At 46.0% G+C, this 27,500-nt stretch overlaps 1 protein-coding gene and 1 long non-coding RNA gene across 3 annotated transcripts in view; one reads left to right on the top strand and one right to left on the bottom strand.

Annotated features, from left to right (window-relative positions):
- Positions 1 to 23,272, bottom strand: part of zeb1a (zinc finger E-box binding homeobox 1a) — a gene marked incomplete at its 3' end in the record, with an annotated part of 51,353 nt that extends 28,081 nt beyond the window's left edge. The window contains 1 exon segment of the mRNA XM_030363343.1: positions 23,123 to 23,272. Coding sequence (XP_030219203.1) covers positions 23,123 to 23,180 — 58 coding nt within the window.
- A 186-nt stretch (positions 23,273 to 23,458) lies between these two features.
- LOC115548315 (uncharacterized) overlaps positions 23,459 to 27,500 on the top strand; it is a 20,336-nt gene continuing 16,294 nt past the window's right edge. Inside the window, exons 1-2 of one of the 2 annotated variants that reach the window (XR_003977571.1) lie at positions 23,459 to 23,524; positions 24,000 to 24,963. This is a non-coding gene — a long non-coding RNA (uncharacterized LOC115548315). Of the gene's footprint in view, positions 23,525 to 23,565; positions 24,964 to 27,500 lie in introns of those variants that run through there. The other variant, XR_003977570.1, reaches the window with a different exon arrangement.

Raw genomic sequence — 27,500 nt, 5'->3', positions numbered from 1 at the left:
TGTGTGTGTGTGTGTGTGTTTGTCTCTGTGTGTTTGTCTCTGTGTGTTTGCGGGTGTCAAGAGTAAAACAGAACCAAGTATATCATTGAAGCTGTCTACGCCTTTTGCCTTTTATCTGTCTCTGTGAATGTCTTGCTCCAAAATGTGGCCAGACAACATAGGAGGGCTGGGTATGGGCGGGAACAGGGGTAACTAATGAGATAGGGTGGCCCTCCGGTTGAACTGTTAGTCGTTGCACTTACAGGAACCTTGTCCTCACAACGATGACTCGTTCACTTTTCGTGAATCAGGGACGATCTCTTTCGGACTGATGGGGAACTCCGGGGATAATGAGGTCAGATGTGTTTGGCTGTCAGGATCAACTGCGGGGTCGTAGATAAGACTAATTTGTTAAAAACTGTATATTCTCGCTCCGTCTCAATGAGGTATTCTTCTGTGTTGATTACGGGAGAAATGTATAACTATAAGTATGCTTAAGCAGCATGACATCAAAGCAGACTCTTTGGCTCATGGTAGTGGATAAATATGCCCTATTATTCGCTTAGTCAACATCCAAATGCCACCAATAACTCAATTTCACCACGACTCTGTATACCGTTCACACCGTGGCACAGTGGACATTCCCCAAGGCCTCAGGAGGCTAACTCAATGTCAAAGACAACTAGCTTTAAATCGCTAGCTTAGCATGTCATAATAAGACAACAGTGACCCACGTAATTAAGGTCACCGTTTCTCCTCAGCGTCACCCTGAACACTTTGATTCACGTCGACAATTGGCGAGGAAGAAAGTGACGTAAGCTGTTCAAAGTGGATAGGTGAGCAACTGGGTTATTTAGAGCGAGAGAGAAAGAGAGAGAGAGAGAGAGAGACAAAGACGGAGAGCGAGAACGAGAGGAAGAACGAGAGGGAGGGAGGAGAAAGCCCCACCAGATGTAGCCAGCCCTGGACAGAGGGAGACAGAGACCCGCCCCTTGTTAGCATCGGCCAAGTGTGTGTGTGTGTGTGTGTGTGTGTGTGTGTGTGTGTGTGTGTGTGTGTGTGTGTGTGTGTGTGTGTGTGTGTGTGTGTGTGTGTGAGCATGCCCAAGAGACACTAACCAATCATTTAGGAGTTCACTTTATGTCTGTGTGTGTGTGTGTGTGTGTGTGTGTGTGTGTGTGTGTGTGTGTGTGTGTGTGTGTGTGTGTGTGTGTGTGTGTGTGTGTGTGTGTGTGTGTGTGTGTGTGTGTGTGTGTAGTCTGTATGTAGTGTATGCCTGTCCTAGAACATGCCCTGTAATCATAAAGAGGACATTTTTCAGGACATAATCTGGACATAATCAGGACATAGACCATCTGTCCCTCCCTGTCCCCAAAGAAGGAAACAGGACGTGGTCAGGCAGAGAAGGTGGGAGAGAGGCTGTGAGGTCATCCGGCACGTCAGAAAAAAAGACACAACATGAAATAGGTTTCAACGTTGGTCAGTGAAGTTAAAAACAGATGTGAGCTTTTTTTCGCTAACTCCAAACCTGGAAAGATTATATTTAATATATATCCTGAAGTGCTGAAAAGTATGGACTACGTTGGTAACGAGGGAATGTCGTCATGGTGGAAATCTTAGTTGAAGAAAATAAATGATATCGTCCTACTTGGGCGCCCCAGAGAATCCACCGAAGGTCAGGACTAGGTTCTGTTCGGCCACGCTTTATGCACAGTTTCTTAAAAAAAATGGGTGCGGTTTGGTCTGCCTTGTTAGTCTACAAATGGCAGTAGTTGTGTCCCATTTGACATTGTTTTGTTTGGCGGACAAAGGCAGCCGCTTAAAATGAGGGGCTTATTTTTGAAGAATTATGGTTTCATATGATTACTGCAGCGCTGGAGTTGTTCAACTATCACTTAAATTTAGCAAAAGACGTGTGTTTTGTATCTTATTAATTTTTAACAATTCCTCCCTTATTGACCTGTTCAACTATTGGTTAAGGACAGTGCTGGAAAACGGCAACCCTGGTTGCAGTATTATAATGTAAGGTCCCCTCCCTGTGAATCCCTGTCCTTAATGCTCAGGTTGATGGCATTACGTACACACTGCAATTATGTCTGTTCCCCCATGGTGGGTCCTGTCAGGGGGGCTCTCGGGTCACAGGTGGGACGACACTCAAGCCTTTTACCAATCACAAGACATTTACCAGCAAGGTGGTTGTCATGGAGATCCCAAGGTAGGAGACGACCAGGCCATGAATCATTAGGCTGGGGGGGGTGGGTTCACTTGAGCTCTACGTGTACCCGACACGCACGCACGCACGCACGCACGCACACACCTAGCAAAGGTGAGTACATAAATGTGTGGGGGCTTGTGATTTTGTGCTTGTGAGTGTGTGTGTGTGTGTACGTGCGTATGAATGATGGAGCACTTCCAGATATTGTCGGAATGAACTCATGTTCCTCTGAATTCGTGTTCCTGAAACTAATGTGTGTGGGTCTTCATGAGTGTGGGTGCACGTACAGTTGTGTGTGCATGCCTGCACGCAAGTGTGTGTGTCATGAGTCACGCTGAACAAGTAAAGATTACATAATTCAAAGACTCTGATCTCAACTTAATGCCTGGAAAAGTGATGGTGTGTGTGTGTGTGTGCGTGTGTGTGTGTGTTTGTGGGGGGGGGGGGGGGGGGGGGGTTCTGTCATTCAATTATCATGTACATTCAAATTACTGTTAATCAAATATTAAAACCAACAGGAAGAAAGTGATGTGTTCCTTACCAACGTGGTGGTAGTCAAGGTGCTGCTAACCTAATGACAGACACCTGTGCTGCCGATATGAAAACGTTTCTGTTTCAGTTCAAGTGAAACTCTCACTGGAATCGTCCGGTTTCAAATGTCCAATCTTGAAAAAGAGTGATATTCACCCCAGACAGCATATCTCATGAGAGGAAGGGTAGACTTTAGCTATTTTTCATGCAAAGCCCTATTCCTCTTACTCTCTATAAACAGTGTGTGTGTGCGCGTGTGCGTGCGTGTGTGCGTGCGTGCGTGCGTGCGTGCGTGCGTGCGTGCGTGCGTGCGTGCGTGCGTGCGTGCGTGCGTGCGTGTGTGCTTGCGGGCAACCACTTATAACATGCAGTTATAAAAAAGAAAGAAAAAAAACACCTGAAGGCTGTTATCTTAATGCAGACCTTCAGCTACACAGGAAGTGACATAGGAGGAAGCCAGCGCTATGAGGAGGTGACCGGTCACTTCCTGTTTACCTCTGCTCGGCCTCAAAGAGAGAGAGAGGGCGAGAGAGAAGTAATCTGAGTCACAGGAAAGAGAACGGAAGAGAGCAGCAGCTAATGATGGAAGAAATGTCGAGAAGATATGTAGAAAAGGGTTGATGAGATGTTTGACTATCCCTCATTATGGCCAACTTTAAATTGACAATCCACATACTGACTTGATGATCATGTGCGTGCTAATTTTGGCTCAATGAATTCAATAAAACAACTATTGGATAGTGCTGCTGAATGAGTGTGTATAGTGAGAGAGAGACGGAAAGGGTGGATGAGACAGAGAGAGAAAGAGTGGGTGAGTGGGTGAGAGATGGAGGGACATGGTGGGATAGAGAGAGAGAGAGAGAGAGAGAGAGAGAGAGAGAGAGAGAGAGAGAGAGAGAGAGAGAGAGAGAGAGATCGAGAGAGAGAGAGAGAGAGAGAGAGAGAGAGAGAGAGAGAGAGAGAGAGAGAGAGAGAGAGAGAGAGAGAGAGAGAGATCGAGAGAGAGAGAGAGAGAGACAGAGACAGAGACGGTGTGTGATAGAGAGTGGGAGAGAGGCGTTGTGTGATAGACAGTGGGAGAGAGACAGAGACGGTGTGTGATAGAGAGAGAGAGAGAGGGAGAGACGATAGAGAATGAGAAACAGAGAGGCAGGGAGATAATGGGAGGTTGAAGAGGGCCTGTGGACCGGGGGAGTGAGAGAGTAACAGAGTGACATGCTGCCGGTGGGTTGTTTTGTTGTGAGCCCTGTCGGAGTGGCTCCATTCCCTCTCTGAGCCGTAGCCTACTTTGTCTTCTTGGGCCGAGGAGCAGTAGAGCAGTGGGCTATTGATAGTGGATGCAGGCAGGCTCGCGGAGGAAAGTAAAATACACAAACGAGTTACGTAATAGATCTAGACTACGTTTTTGCCGTGCTGGTGTGTGTGTGCGTGTGTGTGTGTGTGTGTGTGTGTGTGTGTGTGTGTGTGTGTGTGTGTGTGTGTGTGTGTGTCTGTGCGCGTATGTGTGTGTCTCTGTGAGTGTGTCAATGTGTGTGTCTGTGTGTGACGTGTGTGTCTCAACCTCGAACACAGTCTGAGTCTTTTGAGACACACAGACATTTTTATTAGGTTCATTCTCCAAAGAACCTTCCGGCCCCATTTTATAGATCAATTTTTTTTTTTTTTTTAGGTGCAATAACTCAATGGCTGTGCAGCTGGGAAACCAGCACAGCAAAAATGTAGTCTGCAGAGAAATGAAAGATCAGGGCTAAAGCTCAGTTTGTCAGGTCGCCTCACTGTCTCCCAGCCAGCACAAGGTTCATCTCAATCTAGTCAATGTTCCCATGTTACCTCAACCCTGCGCCTCTGTGTCAGAACACACTGAACAGGTATGCAACCGACGGCGGGATTCTGAGCTCAGATCTGATCATAGGGATGGAAGGAAACAAAACTAAAATAGATCTGGGGAAGACAAATAAATGAAAGGGTCGATAGACGGAGAGAGATTGCGAACAAAATGCATGCACACATTAGGGCTTTGACTTTTGGCCAAAAATCATATTCGAAGTTCGTTTGTTTATCAATATTAGTATTCGAATATATTCGAATATTTATTAATAATATTTTGACCATTAAATGCCTTCAGTAATACCTGGGCTGAATCCGAATACTTAGTACATACTATTTATGTTCAGTGTCTACTACTTGACCGTACTACACTTGACAGTGTAGGACGGTCTACAGCTATGCGTAGAACGCCTAGAACGGTCTACAGCTATGCGTAGAACGCCTCTGAACGCTTCCGAACACCGCCGTAACTCCACCGGATGTTTGGAGATGACGTGTCTCCCCTCAGATGCCGGCAAAATTACCTTGATAAGTTACCTGTTTTCCGTCTTGTCATCGTTGCTATTAAATTAAAAATGTCTCTTTTTACTTAATTACGTACTTTACTTTTTTACTCTTTTTAATGTCTCTTTTTTTCGCCGCTTTCTATGACGTCTTTCTAAGCCGCTGTTGGTAGTGTCGGGTCAGCCATCTCTTCTTCGTTCGTTACCAGACTCGTAGTCTGGTAACGAACGAAGAAGAGATGGCTGACTCGTAGTCTGGTAACGTAGTGACCTACCGTTGTATACTGTGGCGGTAGTACGCATTCGGAAACGTTTTCCGTACTACACAATGCACACTGAGCATTCGGACGCGCTATATTTGTGGCGTACTACAAAATGCATACTATAAGTGAGTATTCGGATTCAGCCCTGGATTGGGCTTTGCGAGATTTGTTTACAGGCGTTGCTGTGGTTACCGGTCTTGCGTGTTCCAACGGTTTATTATGTTTCTGATAAATCGCTGTCTAATCAATACTTCATTCACTGCCTCTTCCGTGGTCATTACAATATTATGAATAGACTGCATGGGTTCTCCGACGTCTCTCACTCTTGGCCTGCCAATAACAGGTTCGAATATTAAGGGCTGCCTAATATTCGTTCGAATTTTGATTTATTTTTTTGATATTCGAATTATATTCGAATCACGAAGTTCGAAGTCAAAGCCCTAGCACACATACACACAAACACACACACCGTACACACATAAGTTACATTTTTCTCCCCCAAAATAATCAGAAAAATGCCAACACACACACACACACACACACATATACACACGCACACACGCACGCACGCACACACACATGCACACACACACACAAACACACACACACACATATACACACACACACAGGCACAAACACACACAATCACACACACACACGCGGCCCCACCACCACTCAGGGACCCCCAAGAGGACGGGCCGCCAGAGCGGATACACGGAGGGCCCCTAAGATCTGCCCCCGGGCCCCCAGGACAGGGCGACCCCCCTCTCCCAGGCACACACTCGGCGGGGTCCAGGAAATGCCGGAAGAGGGGAGAAGAGAGGGTGGGGCGAAAATAATAAATAAAGAGAGAGGATGAGGGGGGGGGGGGGGGGGGGGGAGAGATCAATTTGAGGGCTCAGATTGCCGTGGAGTAACCCGACCCACCAGGGGAAGGAACTGATTCAATTCACCTAAGAAGCCCAGCTGTTCTTTCAGTACTGAGCCAGAGTCTGTGTGTGTGTGTGTGTGTGTGTGCATGTCTATATGCATGTGTGTGTGTGTATGTGTGTGTGCATGTGTGTGCGTACAAACATTTGTGTGTGTATATGCACGTGTTTGCATGTGCAAGCTTGCGTGTGTGTGTGCAAGTGTGTGTGTGCAAGTGTGTGTGCACGTGTGTGTGCACGTGTGCGTGCGTGCGTGCGAGCCCAGCCTGCTAATGGAAGTGCCGTGCGCTGAGCCGTGGCGGGCTTCTGGCTATATAACCTGTACACTACCTGCATGTGACTGCATGATTTCATTATGAGCACTAATGGATTGCGGTGTGTGTGCGCCTGGCATGCCCCCCAAAGACGTTTCCCACCTACTATTGAGCTCATAAACTCACTCCCAGACGCTGGCGCCTGGTTCGGTGTCACACCGCCGTCCACAAGAACGCTAATGCACCGTTAGCCTCCTGCTAGCGCTTGGCTCGGAGCCTCGGACTCACTTCCACTGTAGTCAAGGCGTAGCCCGGACTCACTGAGAAACCATGAGGGGCTTTAGAGCCGTTAGCAGAATGCTAAAAGGTAGCTCGCCCTGATCGAGTTGCCACGTAAGTGCTAAAGCAGCTACTAACGCGTAGCTGAGACTAACCAAGGCACCACAGAAGTGCTATTGCACTGTTAGCATCCTGCTAACAGGTAGATAAGACTAACCAAGACAACAGAGACGGGCTTCACATCATTTCAGGGCTTCCTCTGCTACCGCTTTGCTTCCCATGTACAACCCTTTTGATAAATGAAACCGTGACTACAGCCATTGCTTAGTGAAATGATACGGCTGATGTAAAGCTATGATTTCCCTCTGTATATAGACCCTGGTCCATAAAACATGTTAAGCATTCTGGGGAAGCTTTGTGTAACTGAGCTGCTATTAGTAAATATCAGGCATTTGATGACTTCCACCTGGCGTTGGCTTAACACTTTATATTCAAGGACGAAAGCATGATATGGGTAAACATATTCCTGGAATCTGCTGACCAAAGCAAAACGGACAGCTCTGTACCTTGTTTTGATGCCATTTTGGATAGCAATGAAAGTATTTGCCACTGAAGGAAAGTTTGCACTTGCAACTTTCAATTGAATGAATGCACGATAATTGTGTGCAGGATACATTTTGTGGTGTGCGGTCATTTCATTGGGGTTTATGTAATGAGAGAAAACACTTAATTCAACAGATTTTACCTGCTGACACCATGCTGACTCACCGACTCAGATTGTTTGATATATTATATATTCCTGAGCGAAGAAGTGCACACATATGCATGCACACACACAAACACAAACAGACAGGCCCAAAAACACCCACCCACACACACACACAATCCTTTGAGCCCAGGAATTATAGAGCCATCAGTCCGTTGCCCTAATGTAACTCACCAAAGTAACGGAAGGCCTTCTCAACCAGCCTAATGAAAAACAGTTACAGTGAAGATGAAATCCGCCACCACAAATTGGGTGAGAAAAGGTCAGCCCGTAAAAGCTTAGTCAGAGCCCTGAAACGAGACCTAGATGTCAAAGATGATTTAGACCCACTCCAGCCTAGAGACAAAGCTGCTAAGTGTGTGTGTGAGAGGGGGGGGGGGCAAAACTGCAGTAGGTAGGTTAGCAGCATCATGCTAGCATAACACTAGCATGCCTTGGGAAAGGCTGCATCAAAACAGCCCACACCAGAGCAGCTGAGCGGCAGAGCGAGACAGGGAGGCAGTGCAGTAGCAGAGAGAGCGCTGGAGCGGAGAGCCAGGCACATGCTAACAGGGCTGTAAAGGTCGCCGGCAGCGCTGTCGTGCCTATTGGCTGAGCACGAGGAGCAACCAAGCGCGCAGAGAAGGCCACTGTGTTGGTGGGGGGTGGGGGGTGTGTGTGTGTGGGGGGGGGGGGGGGGGGGGTTAGCTGGGGCTAGAGGTGAGCACATGGTCTGTGAAACGAGACACAACTGGTTCAGATCTGAGTTAGCGTGCGCCGTTCGCTTGAGATAATTCTGAATTGCTCACTGCTGACATGGCATTTGTCGTCTTGACCTTTCAACTCTGAGGCCGTGCTTTTTTATTTTGCGTCAGGTGGTTCTAACCCGCTCACCGGTTGGCTACTGCTGCTGAATGTGTTTTCAACCGCACAAGACGCGTCATCAGCACCCGGACTTCAACGGCGGCGCTCGTAATAACCGCACACACAAACACAAGTAGCACCTGGGCAACGCCTCGCACCACATTATCACCGGGATTGGGGTTGCCGTGACAACCCCGGCACTGCGCCACGCAGAGCCCTCCTCAGGTGATTGGAGCGTTTGTTCACTGCACCTGCCACACTGACCTCATTCCACCGGAAAGATCAAGCGCTTACCCTCCCTGTGCCAGAAACCAACACAAGAACCCGCAAGCTAGCCACAGTTCTACCACCTTACTGCCAATTCTGGTTCAAATTCAACCGCGTGACACAGAAGCTGAGGAAGACCCAATCCCGTTGGAACAAGCGTGACTGAGAGGTTGAAAAAATAACCTAGCTTTCTCTAGGCGTGGTTGTGATTGTCACCTTTCTTCCTCTGAATTGTACCCTTGGTGTGTAAAATAGCACACAGATCGAGGCTCCAGTGCGAACCTGTTACATAGCTCAGGTTTGCTCAGATCCATGATACCTTGTGAGCTCTTGTTGTTGCTAAACATAGAAACCATTGTGCATTGAGTGAATCTGCCTCCATGCCCACGTGCCTGTTTGTCTAACGAGACCCGAAGTGTCTTGTTTTTGCCGGGCCCGGTCGCTACCATCCGGCCATTTCTGGAGGGGGATCGCACCATCGGAAGCTTTACGCAACAGCAGGGCTTACTCCATCCAATAAAATGAATGCCCTAAATGCAATAACAATAAGCGGGCGGAAGGGGCGGCCCTAAGCCTGAACAAGAGAGTGACAGCAGCTGGGCGGTGACCGCAGTCTATTGTGTTCTTGAGTCGTCCATTTCATCATCTCCTGGAGCCGTACCTGTCCACGTTTTCAATCAAATATGTCCTCCGCCGCAATGTGACCGAGACGAACCGAGTCGGCTCTACCGCCGGGGCCCAGCCCGCGGTAGGGCGATCAGACCATGAGCAAGGAGCCATTATCCTTGACTATCGTGCCTTGATGTCAAACTCAGGAGGGATGATATGCTTCCAGGCATTACCCTGCTGCCATATTTCTGTAGCGTCGATGCGATACAGCGTTTGTCATGGATTTTCTTTTTCTTTGCTTCAATCTCTGTCTAGACATTCTATCATTTTTCTTCATTTTGTAATATATATATATATATATATATATATATATATATATATGCATATTAAAAATAGGATTCTGGCTTTATTTATAATCATCTGTATGCTTCAGATATCCCACCCCAGGTGTTGCTGGGCTGGTGAGCTCTGGCACACACACAAACAGCCATGTTCCCAACAGTGTTCTCCTCTTCCCACCTGCTTGGTATTCACATCACACACACACACTACTGCTCTACTTGGAGACTCAGCAAGAAATGAGCTACAAAGAAATACACTTTCCCCCATCAAAGAAAGGGATCTCTGGCCTTAGTGTCACAGCGCGTATTCCCATTTACTTAACATTGTTTTAAAGAACAACAAGAATTCAACAGAACTCATCAGCGGAAGGCAATCCAACGCTAACATCTAGTGTACTCTAGTCTAAGGCCTAAACGGTCCTGCCTGTATTAGAGAAGGACGCCGATTGTAGCAAGATTATTTCCCAGCTCAACAACTCATCCTAAAATAAAAAGCCTGTGCACTTTACATTCTGTGATAAGAGCCACTGTAGCCGGCCGATGTATCATCACAACACAAACACTGACTAAGACGCAGCGGCGGATCCCCTCTTAGTTCCGCCCTGTGACTCTGTATGCAGCGCGCCTCTGCGCGGCCCGTGCACTGACATCCTATTATTCAATCACATCAGCAAGCTCCTGGCCCCGGGGGTGGGGGGGAGCAGCACCCCCTTGCCAAAGCAACAATCTACCGCATGTCAACAGTGCATGAGGACAGGCATTAGCCACGGCGGGCTGCAGGCACGCTGGGGAGCGGCGGCGCTGAGGCAAAACGCTGGCCCAGCGCTGACACGCCCAGCCCAGCCCAGCCCCGGGCCTGTCCTGTCTGGACGGGGACCACAACGAGGCCATGCTGGTACCCGGGAGCGGGGCCACGACAACGGGGATGGATGGGTGTCCTGTTGGGAGACGCAGAGCGGGCTAACCCCGTGTACCGGCGAGAGAACAAAGAACAGGGCGCCGGGAGCCATATGCCGGGAGCCGTTAAGACATTGGACCTCGCCGAGCGTCCTGGTTTGGCGGGCAGGGCTTCAGAGCGCTCGTTATAAGAAACCCCGCTGGATTCGGTGCAAGAAAGTAATTTCTGGGTTGTGGCGTGAAGCCAGCCCCCCCCCCCCCCCCCCCCCCTTTGAACGCTGGGGTCTTGGAAGACCCTGCCTGTTAGCATAAAGCAAAGCGTTGGTGTGCAGCAATAATAGGAGAGTAGAGACGTTTGTGTGTGTGTGTGTGTGTGTGTGTGTGTGTGTGTGTGTGTGTGTGTGTGTGTGGAGGGGGAGCGGGGGTCCAGGTCTGTGTGGGTGATTTCAAAGCCAGGCAGTGTTCTTTTACGTGCTTTTAGCCTCGCCCGACTCACCGCTGGCTGCCTAGAAGCAGGTCAAAGGAAGGCATCCTCGCGTACTGCACGCGGAAAGCCCTGCACGGATGAGAGCGGAATGAGATGCTAGCCTAGTTTCCGTGCACAGGTGTGATTAGGGAAAACATCAAAAAGCAATCAAAGGCTTTTGGATTTTTTCCCCATTCAGGGCAGGCGGCAAAGACAATAAACATAATCCTAAACCCGCCAGCGTTCAAAGCTCCCCTCCCAGATGTATAGCCACTGGCAGTGTGTAGGTGTGTCTGTGTCTGTGTGTGCATACGTTTGTGATTGTTTCGATGTGTGTCAAATTGTCAATGCATGTGGTTTAGTTTTGTTTGCATGAATGCATTTATGTCTGTGTGCCAGGTTAAATATGTGCTAATGTATGTTTCTGCGGTGCGTTTGCATGTGCATGTGTTTGCGCGTGTGTGTCCTTGCGTGTGTGTGTGTGTGTGTGAGAGTGCATGTATACTTCTTTTTCATGTTCGTGCACATGTATCGGGTTCTCTCTTTCGGTATTGTGTACAACATGTGCAGGATGTCCTGTGAGTTCTTTGAACGTCTCCGCGGGTATGGGTATGGTTTTGGGTTTCGGCTCTTGCGCTATGTGTATTGTTTCGAATAAACAGGTGTGCCTTGGGTGTATTTGTTTGCATCTGTGGCCACTTGCACGACTGAATTGTGTGTCCCTTTACCCAGACCACGGGGGGGGAGCGGAACACAGGCCCCGACAATATGGACCTCCATACCTCCGTTGATGCGAGGAGGGCTTCTGGGGAGCATCTGTCCGTCAGAGGGAAGGGACAACACGGAATAGTCCTGCTAAGCAAACATTTGGGGACTTTTTGTGACGCACAATGTGTCTGTTTGATGCAGACAGACAGAGCCTGGCCCACGGGGTGAGCCGGGCCTGTTGGCATGATGGGCTGGAACACTCCAGGAGCTGTTCCAACTCGCCAAGTGTATTGAAGCGAGACAAAAAGAAAAAAACACGTTGTTGTCCAGACGAGTTGTTGGATAATCCGATTCTCACAGAATTGTAAAAAAAAAGAAATAACAGTTCGGGATCGTTCTGTTTGTACTGGGAATGATTCTACGGGGATCAATTGGTCTGACTGCTTCATCAATATTCATGTGGACGGACCTTGAACATGGTCCTCTAAAGTTTAAAGAGGGTTCTAAAAATACATTTGGACATGGATCAAGCTATTTCCTTCTCTGAGGATATCCTTGCCTTGCCTTATCATGGGAACAGCTGTTTCTATTGGATGAGAATGTTTCAGATGTGATGTCCATGTGATGGACGAGCTTAATATACTAGGCCGGTATCTACCTACCTCCTCTGTATCATCTATAGACACCATTATTTTTTCACAGACATCGCATTCACCCCATTCTTCCCCACAGGTAATCTGAATACAAAAGAACTTGGAAAGAGGTGAAAATAAACTGAAAAGGCTAGACTTTCAAGAACCATCTTTTTATTTAATCTGCATAACAAAAATTTAGACGATCGGTTGATGTCCACTGAGCTGGATTAAGGGTGGAGATCGCTACGCTGTGGGCCTGCTGGCTAGCAGAACAAGTTCAGCTTTGCTTTGACTTCATACTGAACCTTCTGAAAATGAAGGGTAGGGTAGGTGGATATGTTTTCGAGGAAATGGCAGAAGAGGAGAGAGAAAGAAAGCCATATGTGAAGAGGCATTAACCGAAAGGCGTGTTTCCTATAAATACAATTCCAAAAGCTGTTCCCAAATTGGAGTAATGAATTTCCCATGTGTATACCTTTTTTTTTTTGCCAAACGTCCTAACCAGAGTTGGTTTCTTTTTCCGAATTAGTACTGCTTGGTTTGTAAAATGCAAAGCACTGGAAGTCTGATGAGAGGGATGATGAGAACACCCAGACGCACAGAGGGAATGAGACCTCCTGTTTGCAGGGGACGCGTTTAGGTAGAAACGTTTTCCTTTGTGTACAGTACCCCGAGGAGACCGCAGGACTGCAGCCCACGGGTTGGGCCTTCAATTCTTGGGAGAGAGGCTGTGGCCTCACAGCTACAACGAGACCTGTCTTCAATTACACATGTGTGTGGTGGAGCACACATGGAATCAGGAGTTTGGGCTATGAAGATGGATGATGCTAAATGCGTATACGGTTAAGGTTAGAGTATGGTGTGACAGTTTGATGGAATGGATTTCTATCAGGTGCCCCCCCCCCCCCACGGTGTCATCAGTCTCTGACCTTACATAAGTGAGTGGGAAAGATTGATGGACTGAGCAGCAAAAGTGATGCTGAAGAACCATTACTTACATTCTATCAAACCATCCAAGGCATTAGGCCAAAGGAGTAATTAGATCATTTAATACATCAAAATTCAGACTACCATTCGCCTCTAAATAAACGGACGCCTACATCAAATTACCAAATGTTCCCCTTCGCTCACCCGTGCAATGACTTCTGCAGATATCGGTTAGCGGAAACATAATATTGCTTATCTTCAGGGAATTATACACTAATTAAAACATACTTATGAATATTATGACATTTCTGCCAAGTCTGTTGCACTAGATGCCACTGAATTCTACTCACTGCACCTTAAAGCAAAGAAAATGTTAAACTTTTGATAGACACTTTCATATCTGTTAAATATGACTAAAGTATATCCAGGCGCATATGACATCCTTGTGTTGTTCTCCGGAGAGTTCTACATATTAGATCATAGAGTTACGTTTTTTCTGAACAAAAACTGTATGATCTAATAGGTAGAACTCTAGCTACCGGTGAATTAAAGTTGTGAAAAACCTTGGATCTCATTTTGCTTAGGTTTTATAAACAACATGTGGTTCAATAGTTTGGAGACACAAATTAGATTACTTCCAAGACAGACAAAACCAGAAACAAGCCTTCTTCGTAGAACCAAAACACATCCTTGATTACATTCTTCGCAAAGGCAACTACGTACGCTATTTGTCCAATGCTTGATTACTTAAACAAATAAACATATTTTTGGAAAAAAGGCAACTGATCACACAAAGACGCTTAACACGCATAGCACACCAAACGCCCACGCACGAATGGCTTTGCTCTAGCAGCCGAATAGCTGGGCCCTCATACGAAGGAAGAGGGAGCCAAACTTCCCAGTGGGCTCGTTGTGGCACAGTACCATCACACCAGAGCTACAGCACAGCACAGCGAAAAAACACGGCGCACAACAAAAAATCACAGAGACTGAGCAACAGGGCAGGCAGGCACCGCCGTTAGATTTTTGTGTTGTGCCCCACATTTCTTGACAGCCGAGGGAGGCTGACACAACCATCAGCAGCAAGCTACAGACACGTCGCAAAGTCTCTCAAGTCAACAGGGGTGGGAGTGCTTTGATCATCTAGTCTCAGCCAAAGTGGATAAGGGAAGGCAGCCCGAAGCAACCCGTAGCTTATTCACACATTTTCTAGATCATCGTTCCTCTCTCAACTGATCATCTTCGGTGTGTTCATTAGAACTCGAAGCTAGAGGAGCAGAATAAATCAATGAACAAATCATGTGCGGCGGCTCCTGTTAGCCCCAGCAATGTAGCTAACTAGATAAACCCATAGGCTGTAGTACAAATCTGTTCTGGATGTTTCCCATTAAACGTTGATGCTTGTAACCCAGACCTAGCCGTCAATTGGACGGACGGTAATGTAATTGTTGCTTGAGGGGAGAGCATTTCATGTGAATCCTACTCAGTAACACTTCTGATGTTGTACAGCAGGCAAGCCTGTCTATGTTCCCATTTAGCAGAGCATCCTTGTGGCTAACGGGATACTAATAAGCTAATATTCTCATGAAGACACGACTTGCTTGTGGCTAATATATCCACCTTTTGAAGCGGAAACGTTAAAAGAGGAGCTAACATGAGGGTATTGCTTTTTGTTTGTAGATAAGCTGCCCACATAAGATGGTGGACACCTGGTTCTGTTCCCCTAACGACACTGAGAGAGTGGAAGGAAAATAAATGTTGCTTCTTTCCACGATTTCTTCTCCGGCAAATTCCTCAGTCCAATTATCAAACTGTTCTTTTGGGCAACTGCCTAGCTTGGTTACCGCCCGAATGTACATTTCCATAACAAATATCCCTGGTGCGATCATGTACTCTCTATCTGTTACAAAAGCATCTATTCTCTATGGTTGGTGCGGATATCAACACTATAATATGAATTGAAACCGATTTAACTAGGTATCAAATATTTTGAACACGGGTGAAAACATTTTCAGCAGTACTTGTTCAGGGTTTAATGCCTAAATAGTTTATAAAAGCCATTTTGTATTCAGGTGTTTTTATCAATCTGTTGGTTGATGTAAATGGTTGCTTAACGCTCATCGGATTCACGACGTCACTATGTTTAATTTGTGATTGTATTGCTCGCCTGTAGCACGTGTGTGGAGAAACAGCCAGGCACCAAACTTCCAGATAAATGACATAAAATCCCAGTCAGTAAAAAAAAAAAGGAGAAAAAAGACAAAGCACTTATTCTAACATTTTCAACTATACTGCACCGTTTCCCGAGAGAATACGCAGTCATTAGCAGACACGGGCAGGACGACAAACCCACATATAGGCCTACAGACAACCCCTGGAGGGCCCAATTAGTTGGCATCACCTGTAATTCAATAAAAGACGCACACAAACCCCCTCCTTGATTGAATCTCTCCCCTCTCTCCCTCTCCCTCTCTCTCTCTCTCCTCTATCTCACTCTATCTCACTCAGGCGTGTGCTTGCTTGCATGATTTATAAGGTGTCATTGGTGACTGCATTTTCCTCCGACCGAATTGGAAAGGCAGAGCTTGCATCGGAGAAATTAGGCCCCGTTAAGGGGAATACGAAGACACGTGCATGTGCATCGGCGCTATTAAATCTCCAGAAATAGGCCTATCACGGCTATTTCTTGCTAATGCATTCTTACCCTAACATAACCAGCGTCTAAACACTCTGTACCCTTCATATTTAACCCTCCGCCCTGCAATCTCAATCTATGCCATACATCTACTTGTTCTTAACCTGTCCCATGCTTTGAAGAAGAAGGGACATGCATTAAGGAGAGAGAGAGAGAGAGAGAGAGAGAGAGAGAGAGAGAGAGAGAGAGAGAGAGAGAGAGAGAGAGAGAGAGAGAGAGACTGAGAGAGACTGAGAGACAGACTGAGAGACAGACTGAGAGATACAAAGAGATAAGTATGGTGGCAAGAGGAGATAGGAGGGCAGGAGTAGTTACTCTGAAGCAATCTCCATTTGGTTCCGATCCATAATGCTCCCAGGGTTTATCTTGTTGTGGAGGGCTAGCTGCTCTAGCCAGGAATAAATATCACAATTTGGTTTGGCTAGCCCAGTACCTTGCTATCGAGAATGTGAAGAATATATTGGGTTTCCAAAAATCTAAAATCCGAAACGTTACAGACAGACAAGACAGAAAGGTAGATAAAACTTAATGTCGAACAGACAGATAGATAGATAAATAAATAAATAAATAAGTGTTAATGATACGCCTCACATTCCCACACTGGGACCAGGACTTCTGCAGGGTCCTGTATTTCTCTTGTTCTCTCACTCACTCTTTTCTCTAACATCTTAACCCTCTTTTACAATGTCTTGTTGCATATATTATGACCAAACTACAATTGCCTGTAGTCCCAATAATATATAAATACTACCTCATGTGACACAATTGCAAAATAATGTTTGTAAAATAATAAGTACAGCTCTACCACTTCCATGTTAATGTAGAACTTCACATATGCTAAATAGTAGTAACAATAACAATAGTCCACACCTCCTAGTAAAGGTAGTAAAACACACAGTGACAGCATTTTTGCATGTGTGGATGCGGGCTGCTTCAATGCTTTTATCATTCACTTTGTGGGACTCGTATAATGTAGAGTGGATGTCAGTTTCAAATACATCGGAGTTAAGGGCTGTGAGGAAGCAGCTCCAACACTTGCAAAGTGCTGTCACAGGGGGTCGCCGATACAATGCCTGGAGCAAGCCACCAACCGGGCTCAGATCCACATGGAGTGTCCCCAAAAGCAATTCCTGCGCTCCTAGCTAGCCTACAGGAACAAAATAATAGCAACGGCAACAACAACAACGAGCGCAGCCCTGCGAGGTAAACACAGGTATAGCTCATTCATTATTGAATCCATCAGGGGATGCCAATGGACCGGTATACCCAGTGATGGAAATGCTCATTGTCACTCGATTGGAATGGGCGGATATTTAATGTGACACGCTTGTACCTCCATGTAGTCTACCCTGCAACAAGAGACGGAAGAGTGTCGGTCATGTTTTTCCACCGGTCTGCTTCAGGGGCCAGAGAGCGGTCTCTTAAAGCCTGTGGCACAAGCTCATGCAGCACAGACACACACACAGAAACACACACACACACACGCACACATGCATACCAAAACAGGCACCCGAACAGGTGCGTGCGCACACGAACACACATTGATCCATTCAAAGACAAATCTTTGAATGAGCCGCTTTCTTTCTTTTTTTTAAACACACATATACACACACACACACGCACACACACACACACACACGCACAAAAACACACAATGATACAATGTTAAGTGGTAGGCTGGCCTTTTGAGTGGCTAAGGTAACTGGCTTCTTTCTCTCGCGAGCTGTCATTCAAAACTTGGGCTCCGTAGGCGACACAAGCATTTAGAAGAGCCCTCTCGGCCCTGGCCCGCAGGGGGCGAAGTGGGAGGAGGGCTGAGGGAGGCAGCGGCAGAAGGGCTGTTATTTCAGGTACACAGAGAAGGGCGGTCTCTGGACAGGGGTTACGTGCAGACCCTCAGAACCTTTCTCCGCTCTTTTTTAATCGGGATTACGCTTCGAGGGCACTCCGACAATCGGTTCGCCGCGGTTTTTAGGAGACTATACATTAGAATTCCGGTTGGTTTCTGATTGTTATTATTTTTAGTCAGTATCGTTTTCCAAATTTTTTAAATAATGACGCCTCCCCATTAGTAACTGTAATAATAGGAACGCACAAAATGAATAAGTACTGAACCGCTCCAAAAGTGCAGTTGGGGAACAGGTAGGATGAGCCTTGTCTCTCAGTATAGGAGCCATAATGCTATTATGCCCCAATAACATTCACACGTTGTTGTATTATATTCATGTTTTGTAAGTATTTAAGTATGTGTATTAAGTATGTAGGTCAAGTCAATTGAGAAACAATTTCCTCCCAATCGGTAATAGACACACTTTGTCTTAACCAACAAGACATGGGGTATGGAATCGCACGCTCTGGCAGTGCATTCTGGGAAATGTGTTTTCTGAATGGAAGTCTGCAGGCTGACAACATACCGATCACCGGAGTTGGAATTTCCCATGTGTGCGAGGAAGTTATGAATGATAAATGACAAATTATGAATTCTTCTTATCATCAACAATAAGATCAGTGATGATTTGATCTCCTCCTCAATTAATGCACCCAGCACACTGTTGCTCACAAACATCATTATGCAACACTAAACTAGGCTCAGGCTTCACGTGGCCATGATATTCTACCCGATAATACCACCGCCGCACGGCGCAGCCCCATACAACCTACAGCTCAGCTAATGTTCAGTGATATGATTACTGTCATTGTTATTGGGTTCTGCAGCATACGTGAGTATAACCTGTGTCATGACAGATATACTTCCACCATGTCAATGCACTTCAACCACGCAAAACGAGAACCATGTGTTAACTACATGACTAGGACTTTCGAGCAAATCTGGAAACACCCCAGAAAAAGCCCAAACGATAACAGTTGTCCTCTTTGCAGATTAAGGAGAAGATCTGTTCCGGGGGTCATGTTAAGTCAGCGGCTTCACGGATGTCCACGAGGAACCGGTGAGGCTTGTGTGCTCCTGGGGGCCATACCTCTTACGTTTGGAGAGGAACACAAGGGCAACACGTGGGGCCGGAGATCCCACCAAGAGATCTAGGGCCGGAGTTGTTATGCAAAAAACACCCACAAGGAGAAGAGCATTGTCTGACCCTCATGCTTCCAATGTACACAGCATCTCTCTCTCTCTCTCTCTCTCTCTCTCTCTCTCTCTCTCTCTCTCTCTCTCTCTCTCTCTCTCTCTCTCTCTCTCTCTCTCTCTCTCTCTCTCTCTCTCTCTCTCTCTCTCTCTCTCTCTCTCTCTCTCTCTCTCTCTCTCTCTCCCTCCCTCCCTCCCTCTCTCTCCCTCCCTCCCTCTCCCTCTCCCTCTCCCCCCCCCCCCCCCCCTCACTCTCTCTCTCTCTCTCCCTCTCTCTCCCTCTCTCTCCCCCTCACCCTCCCTCCTTCCCTGCCTTTCGGACACACACAAAACACACATGAACGACCCAATTAGTCACAGAGAGCACACCAGAGAGCCTGATCTCCCCTCCCCCCACTGTGCTATATAAGGTGAGGGGAGGGGCTTATGCTAAAGATGTGCTAAAGACATCCTGCAGAGTGCTTTGTCATTCCCTGGCCCTGTGTGTGAAAAGGGGAAACGGCATGGGCGCATAAATGTGCGCATTACACAAGCACACACACACACACACACACACACACACACACTCGCGGACACATCCCATAATGCCTCGGGCACTTAGGCTTAAGAGAAAGTAAGGGGTTAATCAGTGCACACATCTTTTGTTTATCAGTTCTCCCTTCTGCTCTTCAGAACCAATGCACACCAATAGAGCAATCAATCAGAGGGATCCTTTGAGCCACGGTCACATTCAACGCTGCATCCATATTTACACAGCCCCGTTGGAAAGTATCGATAAATCGATTTATTTCGACATAAAAAGGGGAACACTTTGGAACGTTGAGTCACCTCTGCTAAATGTTGTTATTTCTTAAAACCAAGGCCCAGGAAGGAAAACACTGGCTGGCCCTGACCTGGTCTGGACCGGGTCTGGCCTAGGTCAGGCCCGGGTCTGGCCTGGGTCTGGTCTGGTGTCGATAAGAAAGGCCAAGAAGTGAGCGGGCTGCTGTGTTTATCCTGTCAGGGTATGTTAAGACCAGGCCACATTCCTCTAGTCCCTAAATTGCAGTGTTAGATTACAGCACCAGAGTGCACGCGAGCATGTGCTGGGGAGGAATGCCCGCTCACACGCACACAAACACACACACACACACACACACACACACACACACACACACAAAAACAACAACACACATGTGCGCATGTGTGCGCTTTAAAGAAGGATGCCAAAGCCGTGACAGAGCAGTGCATTTACCGATGCAGCCTTGCGGCCTACAGTCACCAGGGTGGGACTGACCACGCCAACAAGGGGACCGCTGGATTCAGAGACGATTTAAGTTCACCCTGAACCCAAATCTAAATTTAACATCAAAGACAACAACATTGGCACAACACTGTTGTTTTCCTTGGTTCAACAACTTTGTTATCGGGGCCCCTGCTGTGACGGCTCAACCGACGGTTGTGGGCTGACGGTGAATCCTTGTGACATACCGGGTCCTCCTCCCATGGCCTGGGACTGCATCCCCACTTGATGTAAATACCAGCTATAGCACCCATGACATGAATGCTGTTAGCCTGTAGCTTCACACTGTAATTTCTGCTGCTTCTCTACTGCATCAGCTAATGCCCCCCCCCTTCCCATAATGAACCATGGCCCAGGAACCACTGGAAACAAAGATGGTCACCTTCAAAGTGTGTAGAATGTCTAATGATGCAAAGGTACAATAGTGAACTTTGCTATTTGGAATGACTCGCAAAAATGAAAGAAATCGTATTATTATATAATATACATTATTATATATTTCTTTCATAGAAGTAACCAAATCATAACATCAATGATGATGATGACGATGATGATGATTCGTAATATTATAAATATTATGTTATTATCCGTTTGCTTGTTAGTATCAAAATTATTGATACAACCATTTAATAAATTCTAACTCTGATAGAAAATAAAAGGCAAGCAAGAGAAAATGAAGGCGGATGAACTTCCCTTGAAATGATAAGAGCGTTTAGCCCACACGGCATTGAACGCGCATCATCACACAGCACCTTTCATATTTGATTGTGCGCACAGAACGATGCGCAGCTTTTCACATTTTCTACCAACATTAAACCTATTTATAAGTGGAAAGCACACGGCAAAGGATCTTCAATGAGCGTTCAGTTTACCCGATATGACCACGATATCGTTTAATACACCTTTAAAGGTGTTGCATCACCTTGCATACCTGGTTGTCTCTACACTGAAAAAGCGGCCATCCTGCCGCCACTGCAGTAATGGCACCTACTGACCGCCATTCTGATCTCACGGCGCTCAGCAAATGGTGATGGGATTAGTAAAACACGGTAAACACGGTAAACGCGAGTGTGTTATTGTGCATGGAGCCCTGACGTTAACGTTATAACACGTAGACAGGGCAACCCAACAAACAACCATACGCGCTGCTTCGTCGTCAGAGCTCTATTATAGCCACTGTTATTAGTGAGATATGGGGCGGCAGCTCCGTTCGAGTGCAGGGAGCTTCGGTCCCACTAATTCGAGAAGCGTAGATAAAGGGAACACAAACGCCGAAATCAACCATGAACAATTGCTGGAAATACGTGTTGATCCAATAAATCCCGCGAGAAGGAAAGGAAACAAGCGTCCGCTGACGCTGGTGGTTATTGCATGGGCGAACTACAACAAAAATCATATATTTTCTCTACCTGCACAAGTTGACATTTGCTGCGGCGATTTTGAAGTCGTTTTCTTGGCTTCTAGTGAGGTCTCTTTGCCTTATGAAACAAACAGATGTTCCGTAATGGGCACCGGCGCCTTAAGAAAGCCGCAGGTGTTATTTATAGGCCATTTGTCAGCCCCGTTATTCGTGTTCAGGTAAACATAATGATGGCTCCTGTACGGACGCTGGGCGGCACAGAGCGCGCAGCTTCACTCTGTCACCGTTGTGGCGTCAGCAGGAAAAAAGGTGCTCTTCAGCGTCTACGGATATTTTTTATTGGCTGCACCCGTGAAAGTGGGCATAATACAGGTAAAGAATACACCCAATGAGCGAGGCCGTTTCAAAACAGGTGGTGTTTAAAGATAAATCTAAAAATAATAATAATAAGTTATATCAAAGGCAATACAGGCAAAACTGCTTTTTAGCTTTGTTATTATAATAATATTAAATAATTAAATAAGAATTCTCAGCAAGCATATTTATCGTGTATTCTAATCTCACAAAGCGGTCTCTAAAAAGCATTCCTTATATAGCCTTGAGCAGGGCTACAGCTCATTTCTTCACCGTAATGCTCGCACTGCCCACAATTGCAACTACACAGGTGTAATTCCCCTTCCGCAATACTACACAACCATGAGTAATTCCGAAAAAACAACTGCGATGAATTACTGTTACAAGCCAGACAAGGAAACGACATAGTAAATGGCTATTTAGACTTACCAGCACGTAAACATGTGGCGATGCTGTTAAGCAGGGAGGGGTTGTCCTGCGACTGAAGTGAAAGTGGACCAACTAGCCCGACAAAATAAAACAAGCGTCCAGTCCTACTGCCTTCATCAGGGAAGCGGTCAGCCAACCAAAGCACACCAATACCTCATCCTTTTCTGTATTTATCCCCCCGGAACGAAGATAAACAAGTTAAGATACTCCCTAAAGTTGAGCTGGTGTTTTGCATTTCACTGGGTGATCAGAGTGGTCCGGATCTGAAGTTAGCAGAACTAGCTCTTCGCACATTCTGTTCAACAGAATTGGGAAAAAAAAGTACCACAGCACGCTGATCTGCAAACTATACAACCAGCATATGCGTGTTGTGATCAGCAATGTGCGCACGGTGTAGGTGGCAGACGAAAAGGGAAGAAAAAAAAGTGTGTAAAGAAGAAGCGGACGCTCCCCACCATCCTAACGGTCCGGCGCAGCCTGCACCGCTAGGCGGAGGGAGAGACGAGAGCCAGGTATAACGGTACACCGCATTGGGATATGCCCACTACTTTCAGCGTTAAGAAGTCCTTAAACATTGTGCCAAATAGTCCAAAAGTCACCCAACGGAGTTGCTGAAATACAGAATCACGTCATCGGTTCCATCGGATCGATTTTCTGAGCTTTTTAGGACTTTTCACTTACCGCTATTCCTCCTCGGGTTTGCCTGTTTTCTGCGCTTACACCTGAGGCCATCCGCCATGATCCTTTCGGTCTGGTCTGAAATGCAGGCGGAGAGTCACCTCCTCTCTCGCACCCCCCCACCTCACCTCCCCCCCATCCGTACCCCTCCCTTCGTTTTCCACTCCACCTCCCTCCCCTGCACCTGGTTTACGACACACTATCCGCTTTACGACATCACCTTCTCAAACACCTCAGCCGCATGGCCCCTCCTATTGGCCGCACGTGTCTCTGTCTGCCCTGCCCCCACCTTCTCCCCGCCCGCTGCACAGCCGTACAAGGCGCTCCTATTATTTGGTGTTGTGTGCAAAAAATAACGGTTTAGCCGAGCTGAATGCAAAGGGAAAGGGGAAAGGTGTTTCCCAGGTACAGAAACAGAATCCCAGGTGGCCCTATTTCATAATTAGTCAACTCACGAGCGTGGGGATTTATTGACAAATTGTATTTTTGGCCTCGACTTGAGGAAGAGAACGGTTCACATGCGCGGTTTAACCCTTTAAATGCGGAACTGGAGTTGATATGAAGTGGTTTTTGCACCTTAACCGAACCGAGCGTAAATCGATTCTATACTTCTACTAAAACAAAACGCTGTTATATACCGTAGTTCCTGTATTAAATAGGCCTAAGTAAGCGTCCTTTATGTTGATACTGATCTAATGATATTATAACTTTAAATCGGTTTCCTCATTATCATTTACACTTTATTCAGTGTTACTTTGTGTTTACTTCCACTCATTGTTTGACAAGGTTCATTAGACATAATCGTAATTAAAATGCTGTATAGATTCACCCATACATTTATGAGCAAATTATTTGATTAATGCTGTTGATTCTATTTCAGAGCGGAACGGTGTCCTGCATTACTGTCATGTCAGGTAAACCTTGAGTCTCTGGAAATGATGCTTCATTGATTTTTCAATATATTTTAGTCATTGTGATTATCATCCGCCTGCCCTCATTGTATTGTCCTAGGGCAAAGTCCTACATCCTTACATCCACATCCACAGTTTCACCGCGATTGCTCCTACAAGCAACAGCATGAGAGTGCAATGTCCAGGCAGGAGACCACAACATGGTTTCCCAATTATAGTTCTGTGTGTATAAAGCAGATGCGACATGTAGATAGTTGTCTATTAGGTAAAGGCATGAGAATCTCCAGACACCTAATTATTTGTGATGGCCTTTGGATAATTTTTTTTACAATGTCTTCCGGTCATTATATCCAAGGTGCTTTCATATTAGGCCTAAGCAAAGTACCATGAACACTGATACATGTCATAAAGACATGCCAGAACATTTACACTGTGATTTGTATATCTTAACACCACCCCTATTTATCTACATACCATCTTTGAAAAAAGTTGTAGAGAGAAGATGACCATATGTGTATCATATATTTAGTTGCATGTAATGTCAAATATAGATTGCCCCGCATCCCAAATTCTATGTCTCCTGGGTGGTATTTCTGCTAAAACGGGTGTTCATTTACCGTTAATCTTGGGTGAAACGATCCTAATAGCAGAGCTTGTGGGGGGAGATGGCACAGAGGCCAGAAGATATCATACCGAAGAGAAACTAACTAATGAAAATGAAGGGGACTTCAATAAGAGAATTCCTAAAGTCTAGTCTACACGTTGTCAATCTGAAAACTTTCCATACACTTTTCCTGGGAGCTTCGGTGTCCGGACAGGATGCGGTGAGTTTGCGCTCGCTGTTAGCCATGAAGCGGAGACTTCCAGACCCCCTTGTCTCCGACATGATCGCCCCAGACTGGAACTCTTCGGCTCGAAGCTCCACTCTCAGAGGTGAGTGGATTGGACGCAGGGAAACTTAGTTCAATGACAGTTCACCGCGGGTCGAGAGGACCAACTGCCCTTTTTTCCTGCGGTGCTGCCGAAGCTATTCTTGTACCTGACGACGATCGGGTTTCCAACTCGGCCGTACTTGGGGAGGGGGGGCAGGCCCTGGGAACACCAGGTGCTGTTCGCCCGGTCGCTTTGCACCTCAACACCCCATGTAGTCTCCACCAACCCCCCCACAGTCAGCAGGTCTCCTGTTATTTCCACAGAGGTCCACAGTTGGAGGGTTGCAAGGGGGGGGGGGGCGGGCCGCTGAGGAAGGAAGACGCACATGCATTGTTCCTCTTGGCTTTTCTATTTTTAAGCGTGCTGCTGCAGTACTCTTCATGGCTTCAATGTATGTTGCCCTGTTAGGGAGCCTCCGTGTATATGTGTGTGTCTGTGTGCATGTGTGTGTTAGAGAGGTGCTTAAAAGGACTTTCTTACACATCAATATTAATACGTGAGTTGAGAATCTTTTGTAGGATGGGGACATTTTTAACAGGGTTTCACACACAGGATTTCAGTCCCAGCTCCTACATTTAAAGACCATTTACTCTCCACTCCCAGCCCTGGCTACATGATTGCATCTTGTACCAAAATTGTAAGGGAAGTTCAGAGGCTAGCATTTTCATTCTTTCAACAAGTGTGTCACAATAAGGTTGCGCCTAGAGAGAAGTAAAAGTCTTGGTGTGTGTAGAGGAACTTCTCTGTGGGACGCAGGTGACACATTCCGTTTAGCTATGCCATTCTATAGATAAAAAAACAAACTATAGTTAGCATTAACATTGGCGAATGAAGAGCTATGGCACACACAGTGGCCACACACACACCCATTGAAGTGATGAGTAAAGCTGTGTTTACCATGTTGTGACACTTGAGTTTGGACAAAAAAATAAAATTTAGTCAGTAGCCTAAGAGATTTGAGGAAATGTTCTAATGTGTTAAACATTTCTAAGATACATTTTCTCTTGATTTGTATTAAACACAAAGTCTTCCATCTCTTACCGCTGTTCCTCTTTTTACAATGTGCTTTGCTCCACAACAACACTGCAGGTAACCATTGTCCTGCAGATTGAAGCCAAAAGGAAATGGATGCTACTATGCTATGCTAATAGACTATTGTAAAGGCATCATTGGTCTGATAGAGGGCCACGAACACCCATTGACCTCCCAACTCTCCCTTAGAACCCATTCAAATATATATATATATATATATTTTACCATCATTTCAGCTTTACAGCAACATCAAACATTTGGTTCTCTCTTGCCTTTACAGATGAAAGAATCAGGGTTTAAAGTGTAATTGTTGCCTTCCTTTAAAGGCTAGCTTCTAATTGGGTTGCTTTGTAGTAGGTATGTCGATAATACTTTGCAGACCTGGCATTCATGTTTTGATATCTTAAGTTTAATTGTGTTTTTTACCTTAGGATCCATCAAACTTGATTAAATTTCAACCACCTTCAATTTTTTCAACATAAATACTTGGGTAGTCTCAGACTTGTGTTGCCATTCTACAACCAGAGTGTATATGGATCTGTTCTCTCTCAGTTCTGAACAGCCCGGTCGTCGCTTCCCCTTAGTCTGTTTTTGTCATGCATTAGGTAGGGCAGCAAGTGTAGAGGGGGGTCCTTCCATTGCGGAACAAGATTACAGGATGAAGTGCTTTCAGACATTCACTGCAAACACCCTCTCTCTGCCTTGGGCTCCAGTTAGACTCTGGATGCTTTGCATCCTAATTAACAAATTCCACCACTCTTGCTAGGTTTGATGAGGTGAAACACATGTCCTTGGTAGGACAAAAACTGTACTATTATTATATAACAATATTATATGATTAACATGTAGGTAGTTCTTGACAGCAGGTCGAAGCAGCAAAACACTGCGTTAAAAAGTATTGTGATTGTTGGTCAGTTGTACTTGTTGTTGTTGTCAAACTCGCCATCACTATGGCAACACGGCAGCATGATAGATTGCAGGTTTCCCCCGTTGACATACTGAAGCCATTTCAGATAATGGAGAATGGAGGTTGGAACGGGAATGTCGTAAGCATGTTTACCTATTGTTAACATACTTTCCGCCAGATTCTCTCGTCACTCAGAAGACGGTTAGTGGTGATGTGTATCATTACATTTGTGAAAACGGCTTGTACACCGTGACATCACGTCACAATGAAAGCGACCTATTTGGAAGCATAGATGCATTGGAATGTTAGTTATTAAGTTGGTAGTGTTTTTTTGTAAATGTTTAGTAATTAATCATGACATTATTTTGTCATTATGTGAAGCGCTAAACAAAGTTGCCATTAGCCTAGGTTACGGTATATTTACGTTGGTCTTTTGTTTTTGGAGTACTACAACTTGTTGTTGAGGTATTGGAATTTACAAGCCTTATATCAATATGGCAATAAAGTCTTTACTCTTGAAACTTGGCACAGTGGAGATTGCAAATGTGCAATAGCTGTGAATTTGTGTCTTATGAAATGGTGTCTTGGACAGGGAGTC

This window comes from Gadus morhua, chromosome 8 (genome assembly GCF_902167405.1).
Source record: "Gadus morhua chromosome 8, gadMor3.0, whole genome shotgun sequence".
NCBI classification, from domain to species: Eukaryota; Metazoa; Chordata; class Actinopteri; order Gadiformes; family Gadidae; genus Gadus; species Gadus morhua.
The sequence above is the reverse complement of the archived record's forward strand: the minus strand, read 5'-3'. Positions and strand labels throughout refer to the sequence as shown.